The 15,836-nt window shown below is 43.8% G+C and overlaps 1 protein-coding gene across 18 annotated transcripts in view; it reads left to right on the top strand.

Annotated features, from left to right (window-relative positions):
* The window catches only part of LOC124041292 (baculoviral IAP repeat-containing protein 6-like), a 157,885-nt gene that overhangs the window by 78,897 nt on the left and 63,152 nt on the right, over window positions 1–15,836 (top strand). For 14 of the 18 annotated variants that reach the window (XM_046358720.1, XM_046358726.1, XM_046358718.1 and 11 more), the window contains exons 61-65: window positions 182–253; window positions 2,073–2,376; window positions 3,372–3,589; window positions 10,015–10,182; window positions 10,382–10,547. In XM_046358720.1, coding sequence (XP_046214676.1) covers window positions 182–253; window positions 2,073–2,376; window positions 3,372–3,589; window positions 10,015–10,182; window positions 10,382–10,547 — 928 coding nt within the window. The remainder of the gene's footprint in view (window positions 1–181; window positions 254–2,072; window positions 2,377–3,371; window positions 3,590–10,014; window positions 10,183–10,381; window positions 10,548–15,836) is intronic. The other 4 variants (XM_046358732.1, XM_046358731.1, XM_046358729.1 and 1 more) reach the window with 1 other exon arrangement.

Here is a 15,836-nt window from a genome sequence, read left to right as displayed (position 1 = left end):
ATCCCTATTTGTCTCTTCTGGGCTCCCCCTGTGATTCCTCCTAAATGAAAGTAAATTGATACTTTAATCGGTAATTGAGAGCACATAGCGACAAGGTGACTAGCTGGAATGGCTTCTGACAGCTGCCAGGTACTAAATCTGTTTTGTTTTGTTATTTTCTCCCCCTTCCAAATTGTTGCAGCGAATTGAATTATTCAGGCAGTCTCCCAGAGCTACTGGTGGTTTGAAGCAGACGCCCCACGAGGGCTATCAAGTGAGATGATTTGTTTTGTACTTAGCATTGTGATGAAAATGAAGCATATACATGATTGGTCATTGATTGGTTGACCATATACCTTTCTCAACAGGATATTACATCATTCTGCATTAGTTTAACCCTTTGTGTGTCTCTGGATAGTGTTCTCAGAGCACGCTCTTAAGGCTGTGAATAATTGAGGTGTTCTGCTCTCATCCTGAGTGAGACTGTTAGCAAAGTAAACTTAAGGCATTGATGCAGGTGAGGCTTTTCTGTTTACCCAGCAGTGGCCCTTCTGATGGGTTAGCCAAACAGCCCAGGTCTGTGTCTTTTGTCCCACTGGTATTTAGCTGTTTGCCCACAGCACATCCTGTTCCTGGAGATCCACTCTGGCTCTTAGTGCAGCTAAGCTTGAATTGATTATATTGATCACAACTAAGCACAAAATAACTTTGTTTTTCCGAAGTGCTGCCGCTCCGATACTTGCCTTAATCTTAAGGACACTGGGCACAACCTGAAAAAACACTCACTGTAACAGGAGCCCAAAAGTTGAGGATTGGTACAGTGCCTTCAAAAAGTATTCACTCCCCTTGACTTTATCCACATAATGTTGTTACAGCCTGAATTTCACATTGATAGCATTTAGACTGTTTGTCAATGTCTACACACAATACCCCATAATGTCAAAGTGGAATTGTTTATATACATTTTTACAAATGTAATAAAAAAGGCAAAGCTGATGTCTTGAGTCATTAACTATTTAACCCCTTTGTTATTGCAGGACTAAATAAGTTTGGGAGTAAAATATATGCTTAACAAGTCACACACAAGTTGCATGGACCCACTCTGTGTGCAATAAGTGTGTACCATGATTTTTGTATGACTCTGTAACCCACACATACAATTATCTGTGAGGTCGCTCAGTTGAGCAGTGAATTACAAACACAGATTCAACCACAAAGACCAGGGAGGTTTTCAAAATAAAACGATCAACAGAATGGAACTACGCACAGGCAAAACCTAGAGGAAACCCTGGTCAAGTCTGCATTCCACCATACACAGGGAGCTTAATTCACCTTTCAGCTGGACAATATCCTAAAACAAGGCTAGATGTACACTGGAGTTGTTTATCAAGAAGGCAGTGAATGTTCCTGAGTTAGTTTGGACTTAAATCTACTTAAATCTATAGCAACACCTGAAAAGGCTTGTCTAGCAATGATCGACAACTAGTTTGACAGAGCTTGAAGAATTTTGAAAATAATAATGGGCAAATGTTGCACAATTCAGGTGTGGAAAGCTCTTAGACTTAAACAGAAAGACTCACAGCTGTAATCACTGCCAAAGGTGCTTCTAAAAGTGTGTGTGTGTGTGTGTGAATACTTATGTAAATGAGATTCCTGCATTTAATTTTCCATCAGTTTGCAAACATTTCAAAAAAACATGTTTTCGCTTTTTTCATTATGGGGTATTGTGTTGAAAGAAAATGTAATCCATTTTGAAATCAGGTTGATTCACAACATTTGGAGTAAGTCAAGGGGTATGAGTCTGAAGGCACTGTTTGGTTTAATTTATGTTAAACTTGTAAATCAGTTGACCCTCTGCTTTATCCCATCAAGGAAGTGTTGAGTTAGGAGCTTTGTCCCCAGGGCATCATGCCCAGTCCCCCAGCAGCTCTATCGATTTGAATAACTGTTCTCGAGTTCCATATACTCCCTACTCCCCTCAGTGCCCAAAGACAACACATGACATTGAGATCCCACCCGAGTCAGCTCGTCTTGTCAGTGTTTTCCATTTGTTGTCCTCTAACCCCATTCTATCCCTGGCTCATCCTGTGCAGGTGAGTGCTCCGGTGGTGCCCTCTACCACGCAGGAGAAGCCCAAGGACAGCGACCAGTTTGAGTGGGTCACCATCGAGCAGTCTGGCGAGCTCGTGTATGAGGCGCCAGAGACCATGGCCGCCGAGCCGCCACCCATCAACAAGTCGTCAGTGCAGACCATGTCACCCATCCCTGCCCACTCGCTGGCGGCCTTCGGTCTGTTCCTGCGCCTGCCGGGCTATGCTGAGGTGCTGCTGAAGGAGAGGAAGCACGCCCAGTGTCTGCTCCGCCTGGTGCTGGGCGTCACCGACGATGGCGAGGGCAGTAAGTGACAACTCTCACGCAGCTTCAATCGTGGTCAGGAAAAACTCCTGTCCCTATTTATGAAGGATTTAGAAGCATGTTCATATTTTGAAACACCGGGTCCCTATGGTGTTAATTTAGAAGGCTGCTTGCATGGACAAACATTCTCAGCCCTACTAATAGCAGTTCACCTTCCCACCAATGCTCAGATTGACTTTGTCAGGCAGTTGATCTTGCCAAGTTGTGGACCAAGCAGATCGATAATGCCCATTATCAGAGTCCCTGAACACATAGCTGTCAGTGTCATAATATGGGCAATGCATGTAAACCAACTCTTCTAAAACCACCTGGCCACAAGCAGGTAGAGAAATAGAGGGGGAGAGATTTTAATCCCTCCATTCACAATTGAGGCACGTTTGTTCCCACTTGTGCAGATCTTCCCCTGCAGTCTTTGAGACCGTATCTGTTTGCTGGCCCTGTGGATCATTTAGCCAAAATACTCACACTGGCTTGTTTAATATTGACAAGTCCTACCCCCTCTCATATATTACAACTCCTATCCAGCCGACCTTTGCTCTCATTTGCCTTCATTATTGATGACTATTTAGCTCCCCTCTCCTCTAGGGCCTGAAATAAACCATGTTGTCCTGCAACATTTTTTTTTCTTTAGTCCTTGAGATAACGGCCCTTAATGATTGAATGAGAGCAGGCTGCCAGCTTGTTTAGTGACACTGGTCACATAGCACACTGTCAGTCTGCCTTTTAGTCGGCTGTTGTCTTCTCTGGCCTCATTCTCATGAGTGCTAAATCAATGTGTCCATCCTTTCTGGACAGTATTCCTCCACTTCTGTGGTCATCCCTCCTATGGTGGTCATCTCTCTCACCATCCCTCACACTCATACAGTGCTTCATTCATTTCTGTGTTTTTTATCAAATTCTTGTCATTATGAGAAGATGATTGATATTATCAATCATCTTCTCTGATTGGCTGTTTCTCTCCCCTTCCTTCCTTCCAGGTCATATCCTGCAGAGTCCGTCAGCAAATGTGCTGCCCACGCTGCCCTTCCACGTGCTGCGGGCCCTATTCAGCACCACACCTCTCACCACGGATGACGGCGTGCTGCTGCGCCGCATGGCCCTGGAAATAGGAGCCATCCACCTCATCCTGGCCTGCCTGTCAGCCCTCAGCCATCACGCACCCCGTGTCCCCAACACCAGCGGGAACTCTTCAGAGGTGAAGCCCAGACACTGACCGTGTCCAAAAGGCGCTCACATGCACATACACATGCATGTGTGCTTAATACTCGAAGTGCAGTGAAAGTCATGTGAATTTAAAGTTGTATTATCTTCTGCATTTTTTAAGTCAAGTCTAGGGCTGTTGAGGTGACCATATTACCGCCACACCGGCGGTCACGGGTCATGAAGGCAGTCAAATTCCTTGTGACTGTTTAGTCACGGTAATTAGGCTTCTCCAAGCTCTGATGCTGCTGATGGTCATTAGTAGCCTACCAAACTTGCTAACTGCCTGGTACTCAGCACTCTATTGTGCATCTAATCACTCTGACATCAATGCAAATGTAATCGAAAATCTAACCAAATACATGTTGCGGAACATTTCTATAGGCTATGCAGTTGCGCGAGGAAACCAAGTGATGGCCTCGACTAAAAAGAGGAGCATTCCATCAGCTTTCTATAGGCTAGGCCTACTATATTTATTTCTCAACTTTCCTTATATTAAGCACATTGCCTCTATACAACGGGCGTATAACCCACCTGGTTGGCATTAAAATTAACCACGGGTAAAAGTGTCCTCCATTCGCTATTTAAGTGCATAGATGACTTCTTTTTTTTTTTTTTTTGCTGCCCCTGTTTCCAGACAGGTGCATGATAGTGGTCCATTCTAAATCAAATCAAATTTTGCACATTTATTATTTAGTATATGTAAAGGGGAGATTTTATCAAGAATAGTCTGATGGGTGATAATAGACTATCACTTGTGAATGATATAGTATCACTTGTGAATGATGCTGCCTTTTTTAAAAAACTTTTTCTAATCAGTCGCACACTTCATGTAACCTAGCCCATTGACTGGTGTTTTAATAAGGTTTGTATCACATCTAAAGTGACCAAATAACTTCTTAAAATTTGGCACATTAACATTTACATTTAAGTCATTTAGCAGACGCTCTTATCCAGAGCGACTTAACCTTTTATTTAACTAGGCAAGTCAGTTAAGAACAATTTCTTATTTACAATGATGGCCTACCAGAAGGCAAAGGCCTCCTGCGGGGACGGGGACCTGGGATTAAAAATAAATACAATATAAATATAGGCCAAAACACACATCACAACAAGAGGGACAACACTACATAAAGAGAGACTTAAGACCACAACATACAATGGGGGGGTGAGTATTTAGTCAGCCACCAATTGTGCAAGTTCTCCACTTAAAAAGATGAGAGGCCTGTAATTTTCATCATAGGTACACTTCAACTATGACAGACAAAATGAGAGAGGGAAATCCAGAAAATCACATTGTAGGATTTTTAATGAATTTATTTGCAAATTATGGTGGAAAATAAGTATTTGGTCACCAAACAAGCAAGATTTCTGGCTCTCACAGACCTGTAACTTCTTCTTTAAGAGGCTCCTCTGTCCTCCACTCGTTACCTGAACTTGTTATCAGTATAAAAGACACCTGTCCACAAGCTCAAACAGTCACACTCCAAACTCTACTATGGCCAAGACCAAAGAGCTGTCAAAGGACACCAGAAACAAAATTGTAGACCTGCACCAGGCTGGGAAGACTGAATCTGCAATAGGTAAGCAGCTTGGTTTGAAGAAATCAACTGTGGGAGCAATTATTAGGAAATGGAAGACCTACAAGACCACTGATAATCTCCCTCGATCTGGGGCTCCACGCAAGATCTCACCCCGTGGGGTCAAAATGATCACAAGAACGGTGAGCAAAAATCCCAGAACTACTCAGGGGACCTAGTGAATGACCTGCAGAGAGCTGGGACCAAAGAAACAAAGCCTACCATCAGTAACATACTACGCCGCCAGGTACTCAAATCCTGCAGTGCCAGACGTGTCCCCCTGCTTAAGCCAGTACATGTCCAGGCCCGTCTGAAGTTTGCTAGAGAGCATTTGGATGATCCAGAAGAAGATTGGGAGAATGTCATATGGTCAGATGAAACCAAAATATAACTTTTTGGTAAAAACTCAACTCGTCGTGTTTGGGGGACAAATAATGCTGAGTTGCATCTAAAGAACACCATACCTACTGTGAAGCACGGGGGTGGAAACATCATGCTTTGGGGCTGTTTTTCTGCAAAGGGACCAGGACAACTGATCCGTGTAAAAGAAAAAATGAATGGGGCCATGTATCGTGAGATTTTGAATGAAAACCTCCTTCCATCAGCAAGGGCATTGAAGATGAAACGTGGCTGGGTCTTTCAGCATGACAATGATCCCAAACACACCACCCGGGCAACGAAGGAGTGGCTTCGTTAGAAGCATTTCAAGGTCCTGGAGTGGCCTAGCCAGTCTCCAGATCTCAACCCCATAGAAAATCTTTGGAGGGAGTTGAAAGTCCGTGTTGCCCAGCAACAGCCCCAAAACATCACTGCTCTAGAGGAGATCTGCATGGAGGAATGGGCCAAAATACCAGCAACAGTGTGTGAAAACCTTGTGAAGACTTACAGAAAACGTTTGACCTCTGTCATTGCCAACAAAGGGTACATAACAAAGTATTGAGATAAACTTTTGTTATTTACCAAATACTTATTTTCCACCATAATTTGCAAATAAATTAATTAAAAATCCTGCAATGTGATTTTCTGGATTTTTTTTCTAATTTTGTCTGTCATAGTTGAAGTGTACCTATGATGAAAATGACAGGCCTCATCTTTTTAAGTGGGAGAACTTGCACAATTGGTGCCAAACTAAATACTTTTTGCCCCACTTTAGCAGGGCAGCAACACATGACAACACAGCATGGTAGCAACATAAGGACATGGTAGCAACACAACATGGTAGCAGCGCAAATCATGGTACAAACATTATTGGGCACAGACAGCCGCACAAAGGGCAAGAAGGTAGAAACAGCAAGAGGTTTAGAGCCTAACTGGCATACATAAGCAGCTCGTGAGTCAAGTTTGGATAAGATCATTTTCACCATTAAAAATGCAGCTTTTTATAATAGAAGCATTACATGCATTATCACATTTGCAGTCACTTTTGATAGCCTACTGCCATGTGCACATTGGTGACGAAATAGCCTTTTATAGTTTATCAACATTTTAAGCTACATTTTCTGATCTGTTGCATCACCCACATTGCGTCAAAAAGTTATTTTTTATGCTAGTGGTTCTATTAATTTGGGATCTATTGCATCGCACAACTGTCCGACTGTTTGGAATATTTTGTACTATGGGGGATAGTAGATTGACATAGACTGCTGCATTTGCTGTTATTCGACTTATTCAAATGTAATGTTCCAAAAGTCTGCATCAGTGGCTTGTGGGCCATGAGATGTGTGGAAGCCAGGAGATGCTAAATGTGTTTGTTAATTAACGGTCAATTACTGTGAGACTGACTTTTAAACTTATTTCACACACAGGCTTATAAAAATAGATGTAGCCTTAAGACAAGATTAAATTGACAATAGTCTAAATGGGTGACTATATTAGGAATTGTTTTGTGAAGGAACGGAGCTTACCGACTTGAAAATCATCCTACAGAGGTTCATGCATGTCAGATGTTTTGATTTATATAATGGAAAAAGAGGACACTCAAAGGTTTCTAAAACCCCTGGAGTCCCATTCAAAAGTTTGGACACTTACTCATTCCAGGGGTTTTCTTTATTTGTAATATTTTCTACATAGTTTTGATGTCTTCACTATTATTCAACAATGAAATAACACATGGAATCATGTAGTAACAAATCAAAATATATCTTATATTTGAGGTTTTTTAAAGTAGCCAACCTTTGCCTTGATGACAGATTCGCACTCTTGGCATTCTTGTGGTGGTATCATTTATAATTTCATATACTCTGATATAAACTGGGTAGTTCAAGTCCTGAATGCTGATTGGCTGAAAGCCTTGGTATACCACGGGTATGACAAAACATTTCTTTTTACTGTTCTAATTATGTTGGTAACCAGTTTATAGTAGCAAAAAGGGACCTCTGGTGTTTGTGATATATTGCCAATATACCATGGCTAAGGGCTGTGTCCAGGCACTCAGTGTTGTGGATGTGCGTTTGAACAGCACTAACCGTAGTATATTGGCCATATACCACACCCCCTCGGGCCTTGTTGCTTCATTAGAATGTTGATGCCCCAAAGGCGAGGCTGGGCTCGAACTGGGATGCCTTGAGGCCCGGCCATTCTAGTGTTAATAGAGCAAGAATGTAAACACAGTTCAAACACACTCCTACTCGTATGTCACCAGATGTCGGTGGAAGTGTGTTTTGCCCATTGCGTCCTCTTGTGTGTTCATGATGGACCAACACTAAGATAAACCTCTATTTTTTGGGTTGGGTTGACAAAACATTGTGTGACAAATGGTGTCAGCCTTGTCTAATGCTTTTGGCGTGACACGATAGGAGGTTCTCACTCTCCTTTTGTCTTTCGCTCAGAGAGAGACGGGCGATGAGGATCAGTCATGTTATTAATTACTCTACCTGGCAGGGCTTTACACGGGGCTCTTATGCATATCTCTACTGAGCCCTTGACAAATTGGGTAATTGTTTAGTGTGAATGATAAGAGGCAGGTCTGGCTTTGAAGAGAGATGTGTCCTTTGTATTTTTGCCAACTCCAGGCAGAAGGGAACATCATGAATAGGAATTGAATCATGCACTGTCTGACTGCCATGCCCATTAAATGGAGTGATTCTACTTCTATTGAGCTTTCTGCTTTGATGCAACACTCACCTCCTGCTCGTTGCCTTTCAAAGTACTCTGTACCGGTCTTGGACCACTGCGATGCAAAGAAGATGACGATCAACTTGTATCAATCACAATAGGGATTTTGATCACTGGAACTCAACGCCACCAGCATCCAGCAATGCCACCACAAGGGTCCAAGCGCAATATATTTCATAGGCCTAAATCCAGCTAGTCCGCTATAGATGTTACTTTATATTGGGCTAGGCTATTACAGTACTACAGCCCAGTGTTACTGTGGACTGTTTCAACACGTGTCTCGTCCACAGACCCATGTGGATTTAAGGAGTTGTCAGAGTTGAGGACAGATCTCAGGGGCCGGTGGCTTGGGCGCCGGCCAAAGTCCTGTCACAGCGGTAATGGCCGTCCTTGAGGCGGCGGCCCAGGGGTGCTGCTTTTATGTGGCCGGAGACACGGGCCAGAGCGGGCGGGTAGGCGGGCGGTCAGTCCACACACACACACACACACACACACACACACACACACACACACACACACACACACACACACACACACACACACACACACACACACATCCCTCTTTATCTGGGAAAGTGAGCCTCCTCCCTGATTTGATGTTCCAGGGCTCAGTGATTCGTCTCCAACCTCTTATGACGAGAGCATAACTCCTCCCCCTTGTACCACTGGGAGAGAGTCAGGACTGGGCCCTGCTCCGGCCCAAACAGGACTGTCCTATACAAAACACACACTATTGCCATCTATTAACATCCAGTGAACAATGAAGAAACTCACCAAAGGAATAAAAGACACACGGGTCAAAATCCCAGCAGTCTCATCCCACCTACTGTAAAGTCAATGGAAATGCTGAATCATCTCTATTGCGCCCCAGTTGACTGATAGAGTTGACAGTGATCTCTGGTGGCAGAGGTGCATGTACATATACGCCACCTCCATTAGTCGGTAAAATTCCCATAACGCTTGTGTGCACGTTGGGAGCGTTCCTGCGATGTTAAAGATGCGCTGGGAGAGCGCAGCGTTAGCCGCTTGTCTGTCAGCTACTGCCTCTCCCTTAGATCTTTATGGCACGCCCACGTCGAGCCTGATGATCGTCAAAGCTGAAAAGGTGCAGTCTCAAGAAACGTTATCCTCTCGTCTAACTCAGACATCATTTCATATCCATCTCTCTGTTCTCTTTATTCAATAAAGCCCTCTGCTCCCTCCCTGTGCCACAGGGAACTCTCGTTGTTCAAATATCATATGCACAGCACCAGGTCGACCTTTGTTTAGTCCCAGCATATGCTCTTTCCCTCCGAGACTCCTCTGTCTTTTATTTGACATAATCTCCCTTTCAAGCTGCTGGGCATGTGCTCTGAGCTGAACTAGAAGGGCCTCAAGTGTATAATGGCTGCGACAAGCAGGGCTGCATAGGAGTTGGGACTGTGGGTAGGCAGGCTAGTTATGTTTGATTTTTCTACCTGGAAAACCAGCATTGCGCTCTCATTCCACTTTTGATGTGAAGACTGACATTTTGAAAAGGGGAACAGTAATCTTATTCAATCCAAATGTGTAGCCCATGCTGCATTGACAATGACATTTTTTGTCTTTTGATTTCATAAGCTTATGGAACGCTATTATCTTTAGGTCAGCCCTATGTTGTCATCACAATGGACCAGTAGACTACACTTTACCCCCTGCTGATTTCATGTGTGGCGCTGATCACCTCCCCTCGTCTGTCTGGCCCCAGCCCACAGTGTCCAGTGGTCATGGAGGGGGCACCAGTGAGGAGCAGCAGCAGCTGTACTGGGCGAAGGGCACTGGTTTCGGTACAGGCTCCACTGCCTCAGGCTGGGACGTGGAGCAGGCCCTCACCAAGCAGAGGCTGGAGGAGGAGCATGTCACCTGTCTGCTACAGGTAAGAGTCCTCTAGGCCTAGCTGGGTGTAGTACATCCTGATGGTTTTACCACATGGCACAAAGTGTCAATTAGCTAACAATGGGAAGACCTATGCACTTACTTTTACACAAGTCATTGCTGTGTAGTTACCACAGAGAAAGGCCTATATGTTTTGCTAAAATTGGGTGTACTCCACTTATTCTCCCCCTGTCCGCCAGGTGCTGGCCAGCTACATCAACCCAGCAAACTGTGTGAGCCACGGAGAGGCCCCTACAGGGGAGAGCAGGGGCCACAACAGCAACGCCCTTCCCACAGTCCTGCAGGAGCTGCTCAGCCAGTCCTGCCTCATTCCAGCCATGTCCTCCTACCTACGCAACGACTCCGGTGAGTGAACCCTCTTCTTCTTTAGTCTTCATCTTGTAACTTTCCATGTAGGTTACGGTAACTCCCGTTAAGGATGACTGTGCCTTTAACTGAAGGGGAAACTCGATGGCAAATCCCACAACAATCTATTTGACTGATTGAACATATCAACGGTGCTTATGAAGAAAGATGCTGCCCTTTACTTTCTATTCCAGTGCTGCATTTCTCAATGGCTTCTCCTGGTCTCAGACAATGTAATGAACCTTTTATTGGAAAATAATGAGCGACCAGCTTTTGTTGTCGAGTAGAAGTAAAAGACAGTGTCAGGGTCAGATGTTACGGGAAACGTAGTAGGCTATTGGATGAGGTGGTCATCTTATGTGCATTGCTTTGTCCTTTCTGCTTCTAGGCTACCTGGTAAATTGCAGTGAGAGCTAGATGTGTGTGTGTGTGAGTTGATCATTGCTTGATGAGACAGCAGATGGAGCTGCAGTATCTTCCTCTGACATGGTGATGAGAAGACCAATATCTCAATATATAATACATATATTTATCATTCAAAAGAGCCCTGAAATTCCAAGGGATGTTTCAAGTGTTTGCTCAGTGAAGATTTACCAGTTGAATGCATACATACGACACTTACACCCTTGGCTCTCACTTCCCTCCCTTCCACAAAGATGTACTTCAGTACTCATTACCAATGATCTCTCTGTGCGTATCACAGGACTTCATATCAGTCAGGAGAGGTCTTGAGTTCCTGCGAGTAGACATTCCTATAGTCCACCGCAGTCCACTAAATAATGGCACTGCTCGAATCCACAACTTTAACATAACACTACTTTCAATATCGGAGAGTATATCAAAACAATCTATTCATGCTTAGAGGATATAATTATATAAAACAGTAATTATATAAAACAGTAATATAAAGTAATTTACAGTCTATCAATAGCTATTGCTTCTGTCTTATAATTCTGTCTTTTCATGCGACAGAACATATACTGTCTAATTTGATTAGGTTACTTGTGACTTAGTTAGGTGGTAATTATTGTGTGGCAAATGGATTAATTCTTTTGAAGATAGGAACTCATTCTCGATAAGAACTTATTCTCTAATCTATATTGAACCATTTGATTTTATATTTTTGAATATACAACGGACGTCTTTGTTAGAATTTGTTCTGAGAACCCTTTATCTCTCAAGTATAGTTATAGAGAAGTTGAGTCAAGGTCATTCTTATTCCGAACATGTACCATCATAATTCTACAGTACTGTCTGTGGGGAGTCAGTACTCTGTGATGTAATTGGAGTGTGATGGGCTTTCTGTGAAGGCAGGATACGGTGGTAATCTGCGAAGGTAATCCCTAGTCCCTGGGGGGACAAGGGTTGACCCAGAGTTAACTGATCACCTGAGCTAGATGTTGGCTCGGTCCATTGCTCTGACTAGGTTTTCTGTCTCTTCAGCTTCAGGTTTCCAGAGGGGCATGCAGGCTTGTGTTCTTTCAGTTGGCTGATAACCTCAGTGAGGATACATCCCAAACCCCTCTTAATAGGAGTGTTCAGTCCACCCAACCAATCCCCCACACGTTTAGGCTTTCCACGGTCTGTGAGAGAGTATAATATATTTTCTCTCTTTTGGGGATAGTGGAATCAGTGGTTCTGTCCACATGTTGTGGACATTTTAATGGATGCTTGTTTTTGTCCAGTCATTAATGAATAGAAACAGAAAAATGTTGCTCACGGACCTTCTGCTATTGCCAGGAATAAAATGGAAAGTTGGTACACTGCCAAGGAAATAAAAGAACCTTGAACAAACCTTTTCATTGTGTTGTTTCTACAAATACACGACTTCTAACGACCCCATCACAGGATACATTAGTGTTCTATGGACAGATTATTAGCATGTTTTATTTCACCAATGTGCGTTGACTCACCCCCCCCCCCAAAAAGCTGTTTGTTCTGAACTAAAATTGGCAGGTTGGCCGATATCAACGTAGCCTCCATTCACAAGGACTTGCTTTGTGTTGCATATCAGGTGGTGGCAGCTCATAGCTCTGTGTGTATATAGCCGCAACTGCCTCTTTGTCCGACGCTGTTAGTGTGTGTGTATTCACAGGAGCGTCTGTGTGCTGGTGTGAATTTAAAGCGCCCCTGGTCTCATAATTAAATAACAAACAGATAAAGAGATGAGTATTGTAATTGGTCCTCATTATCTGGTAAATGTCTCAGACACGGTCACGCGTGGTGTGCAAACATGCAGCTGTGGCTGCCTGCTATTAAGTAAAAGTTTACTTCCTCCTTTTTCATTGTCACACTCCTTTCTCCTGTGTTGTAGTAATGGCAGGAGTTTTTCTGCCATTGAAGTTCTCGGGCGGGCCTCCTAGGCGGCAGAGATTTGTTTTATTCTTCCGGATGGAAAAATCCATTCAGTATCAATTTAAACAACTACCAGATATAAAGTATGTAGGAAAGATAATGGACCTATATACTTTAAAAAAATATATAGTCTGTGAGAACTAAAATCACAAATAAAGGCTGGACCATAGAAAATTCAAAAAACAATGTTAACAGTATATATTTTATTTTTGAGCATAATGACACAGCCTTAGCCATGGCAAATTGCATATAATTGTAGGAAATTAGCTTTAAAACTGCAACATTCTCTTAGCTCCATGGCAGAATATGTAGAATTACAGGGAATTTGCTTTTAAACTAAATATTCTCTCAGCTGAAAAACTACAAAATTCTCTGATGCAAAAATGTAAAAAATAAAATGTATTGTCACACACTGGATATGTGCTGTGTAATGTACAACCAAGATAGGGGCCTCTAAAATGTTCTCTCATATTCAGCTGCGTCCAGGCCCCCTGCCAAACCCACAAACCTAAACTCCTTTATGATGACAAAAAGCAAAGAAACATTTGCCTTTTTAAAATGGACAAATCAATTGACACATTTTAACACCCAATTTAATTACAAATTGTGTTTTTAGTGATTTATCAACTGTGCAATATGGTCAGTTAAGTCAGTTCAGTGTGTGAGCGCTGATGGAAGCCAAGGGCTCATCTCACTCTGTTGTGTCGGCGCCAGCCCTCAGAGCCATGAGCTGTCAATAAATGTCAAGGGGCCCGCTGGTAATGAAAAAGTGGGAAGAGACCTAAGAGCAGTCCTGCCGTGTCTCTTTTTTAATAACTTGCTGTACTGAGGAGTGGGGGGATGGGGTGTTCCTATCAAAAAGCATTAAGAGCAAGGTAGGGGGCAAGCAGCCCTGGGAGGTGTGTGTGTGTGTGTGTGTGTGTGTGTGTGTGTGTGTGTGTGTGTGTGTGTGTGTGTGTGTGTGTGTGTGTGTGTGTGTGTGTGTGTGTGTGTGTGTGTGTGTGTGTGTGTGTGTGTGTGTGTGTGTGTGTGTGTGTGTGTGTCAGAGGAAGACTTGGTATTCAGTAGGAGTGTTGCCCTGGTGACACAGGGATGATGTTCTACTCTGCCTCATAGGCCAGGATCAACTGTTATAAACCTCCATCTCATTCCTACATAATGCACTGCTTTCACTTTGTATACCATTTACCTTCAAAGCCTTTGCATTTTTTCCCCTCCAGTATGCACGTAGAAAGAGTCATGAAATTCCTTGGAATGTTGGCCTAGATCCTTGCCGCTTGGATTGTGTGGTGTTTTCCGAAAAGTGCAGATACCTTTGCATCATGAATGACACCAAACCCACACACGTCAGTCTTTCTATGAAATATTTTGAGATAAGGCTGCAGTCCAAACCCGTTCTCATACCATGCACCATTCATCCAGTGTCGCTACATTAAAAGCCTTGCAACTAGCTTTATAAAAGGGATACCATACTAGTTTACATTAAAAACATCATTAAGGCTACTACACCACACTGCTGTTTGTCTTCATTCATCCTCTTCATCCTCAGTGTGATGCCTAATAGCTGCCTTGATGTATATCTTAGCCCAGCCTGCCCCTGCACTCCTAAGAGGCACCGAGGGGAAACCCTGTTGTGTCCCATTGTTTAGCGTGGCCCCTGTTCCCTCCCTCCCTCTAACCCTCAGTCCGACTACCCGCCTCAGGCCGCACTCATTCCTCCTGCTAATCTCCCAGCTCGGCCGCGCTGCTTGCGTATTGTTCCACATTAGTCATCGGTGTCTTGGCAATCCTTTTGGGACGCATTACGCAGCCGCCACGCACTCCATCACAGGATGTTAAGCCATTAGTGAGAGGTAATACCTTTTAATGTCACTGCGAAACTCATTTATTTTAATTGAAAATGTCCTTTCTCCCCTGGCTCGCTCCCCTCCTACCCTCAAACATAACCCTTCTCCCCTTCACTTCCATCCTTGAGTATGTGCGCTGTGTGTTAGGAACCGCTTGTTCAACAGTATGCATGTAGTCAATGCTTTTAAACAGCTTGTTAAATGGTACGCATTTATTTTATATAACCTTTATTTAACTAGGCAAGGCGGTCTAGAACAAATTCTTATTTACAATGACGGCCAAACCTGGACGACACTGGGCCAATTGTGCGCCGCCCTATGGGACTCCCACTCACGGCCAGATGTGATGCAGCCTGCATTCGAACCAGGTACTGCAGTGACGCCTCTTGCACTGGGATACAGTGCCTTGGACCATTCTTTTAACAGATTATTAAACAGTACGTACATTATCAAAACTATGTGGATACCTGCTCGTCGAACATCTCATTCCAAAATCATCGGCATTAATATGGAGATGGTCCCCCCTTTGCTGTTATGAGCCTCCACTCTTCTGGGAAGCTTTTCACTAGATGTTGGAACATTGTTGCAGGGACTTGCTTCCATTCAGCCACGAGCATTCGTGAGGTCGGGCTCTGATGTTGGGCGATTAGGTCTGGCTCACAGTCGGGGTTCCAATTCATTCAAAACATGTTCGATAAGGTTGACGTCAGGGCTCTGTGCAAGCCAGTCAAGTTCTTCCACACTGATCTCGGCAAACCATTTCTGTATGGACCTCACTTTGTGCACAGGGGCATTGTCATGCTGGAACAGGAAAGGACCTTCCCCAAACTGTTGTCACAAAGTTGGAAGCACAGAATTGTCTAGAATGTCATTGTATGCTGTGGCGTTAAAATTTCCCTTCACTGGAACTAAGGGGCCTAGCCCGAAACACGAAAAACAGTCCCAGACCGTTATTCCTTCTCCACCAAATTTTACATTTGGCACTATGCATTCGGGCAGGTAGTGTTGTCTTGGCATCCGCCAAACCCCGATTCGTCATTCGACTGACAGATGGTGAAGCGTGTTTCGTCACTCCAGAGAACGCGTT

Source organism: Oncorhynchus gorbuscha, linkage group LG08, assembly GCF_021184085.1.
Source record: "Oncorhynchus gorbuscha isolate QuinsamMale2020 ecotype Even-year linkage group LG08, OgorEven_v1.0, whole genome shotgun sequence".
In the NCBI taxonomy this organism is placed as follows: Eukaryota; Metazoa; Chordata; class Actinopteri; order Salmoniformes; family Salmonidae; genus Oncorhynchus; species Oncorhynchus gorbuscha.
The sequence above is the reverse complement of the archived record's forward strand: the minus strand, read 5'-3'. Positions and strand labels throughout refer to the sequence as shown.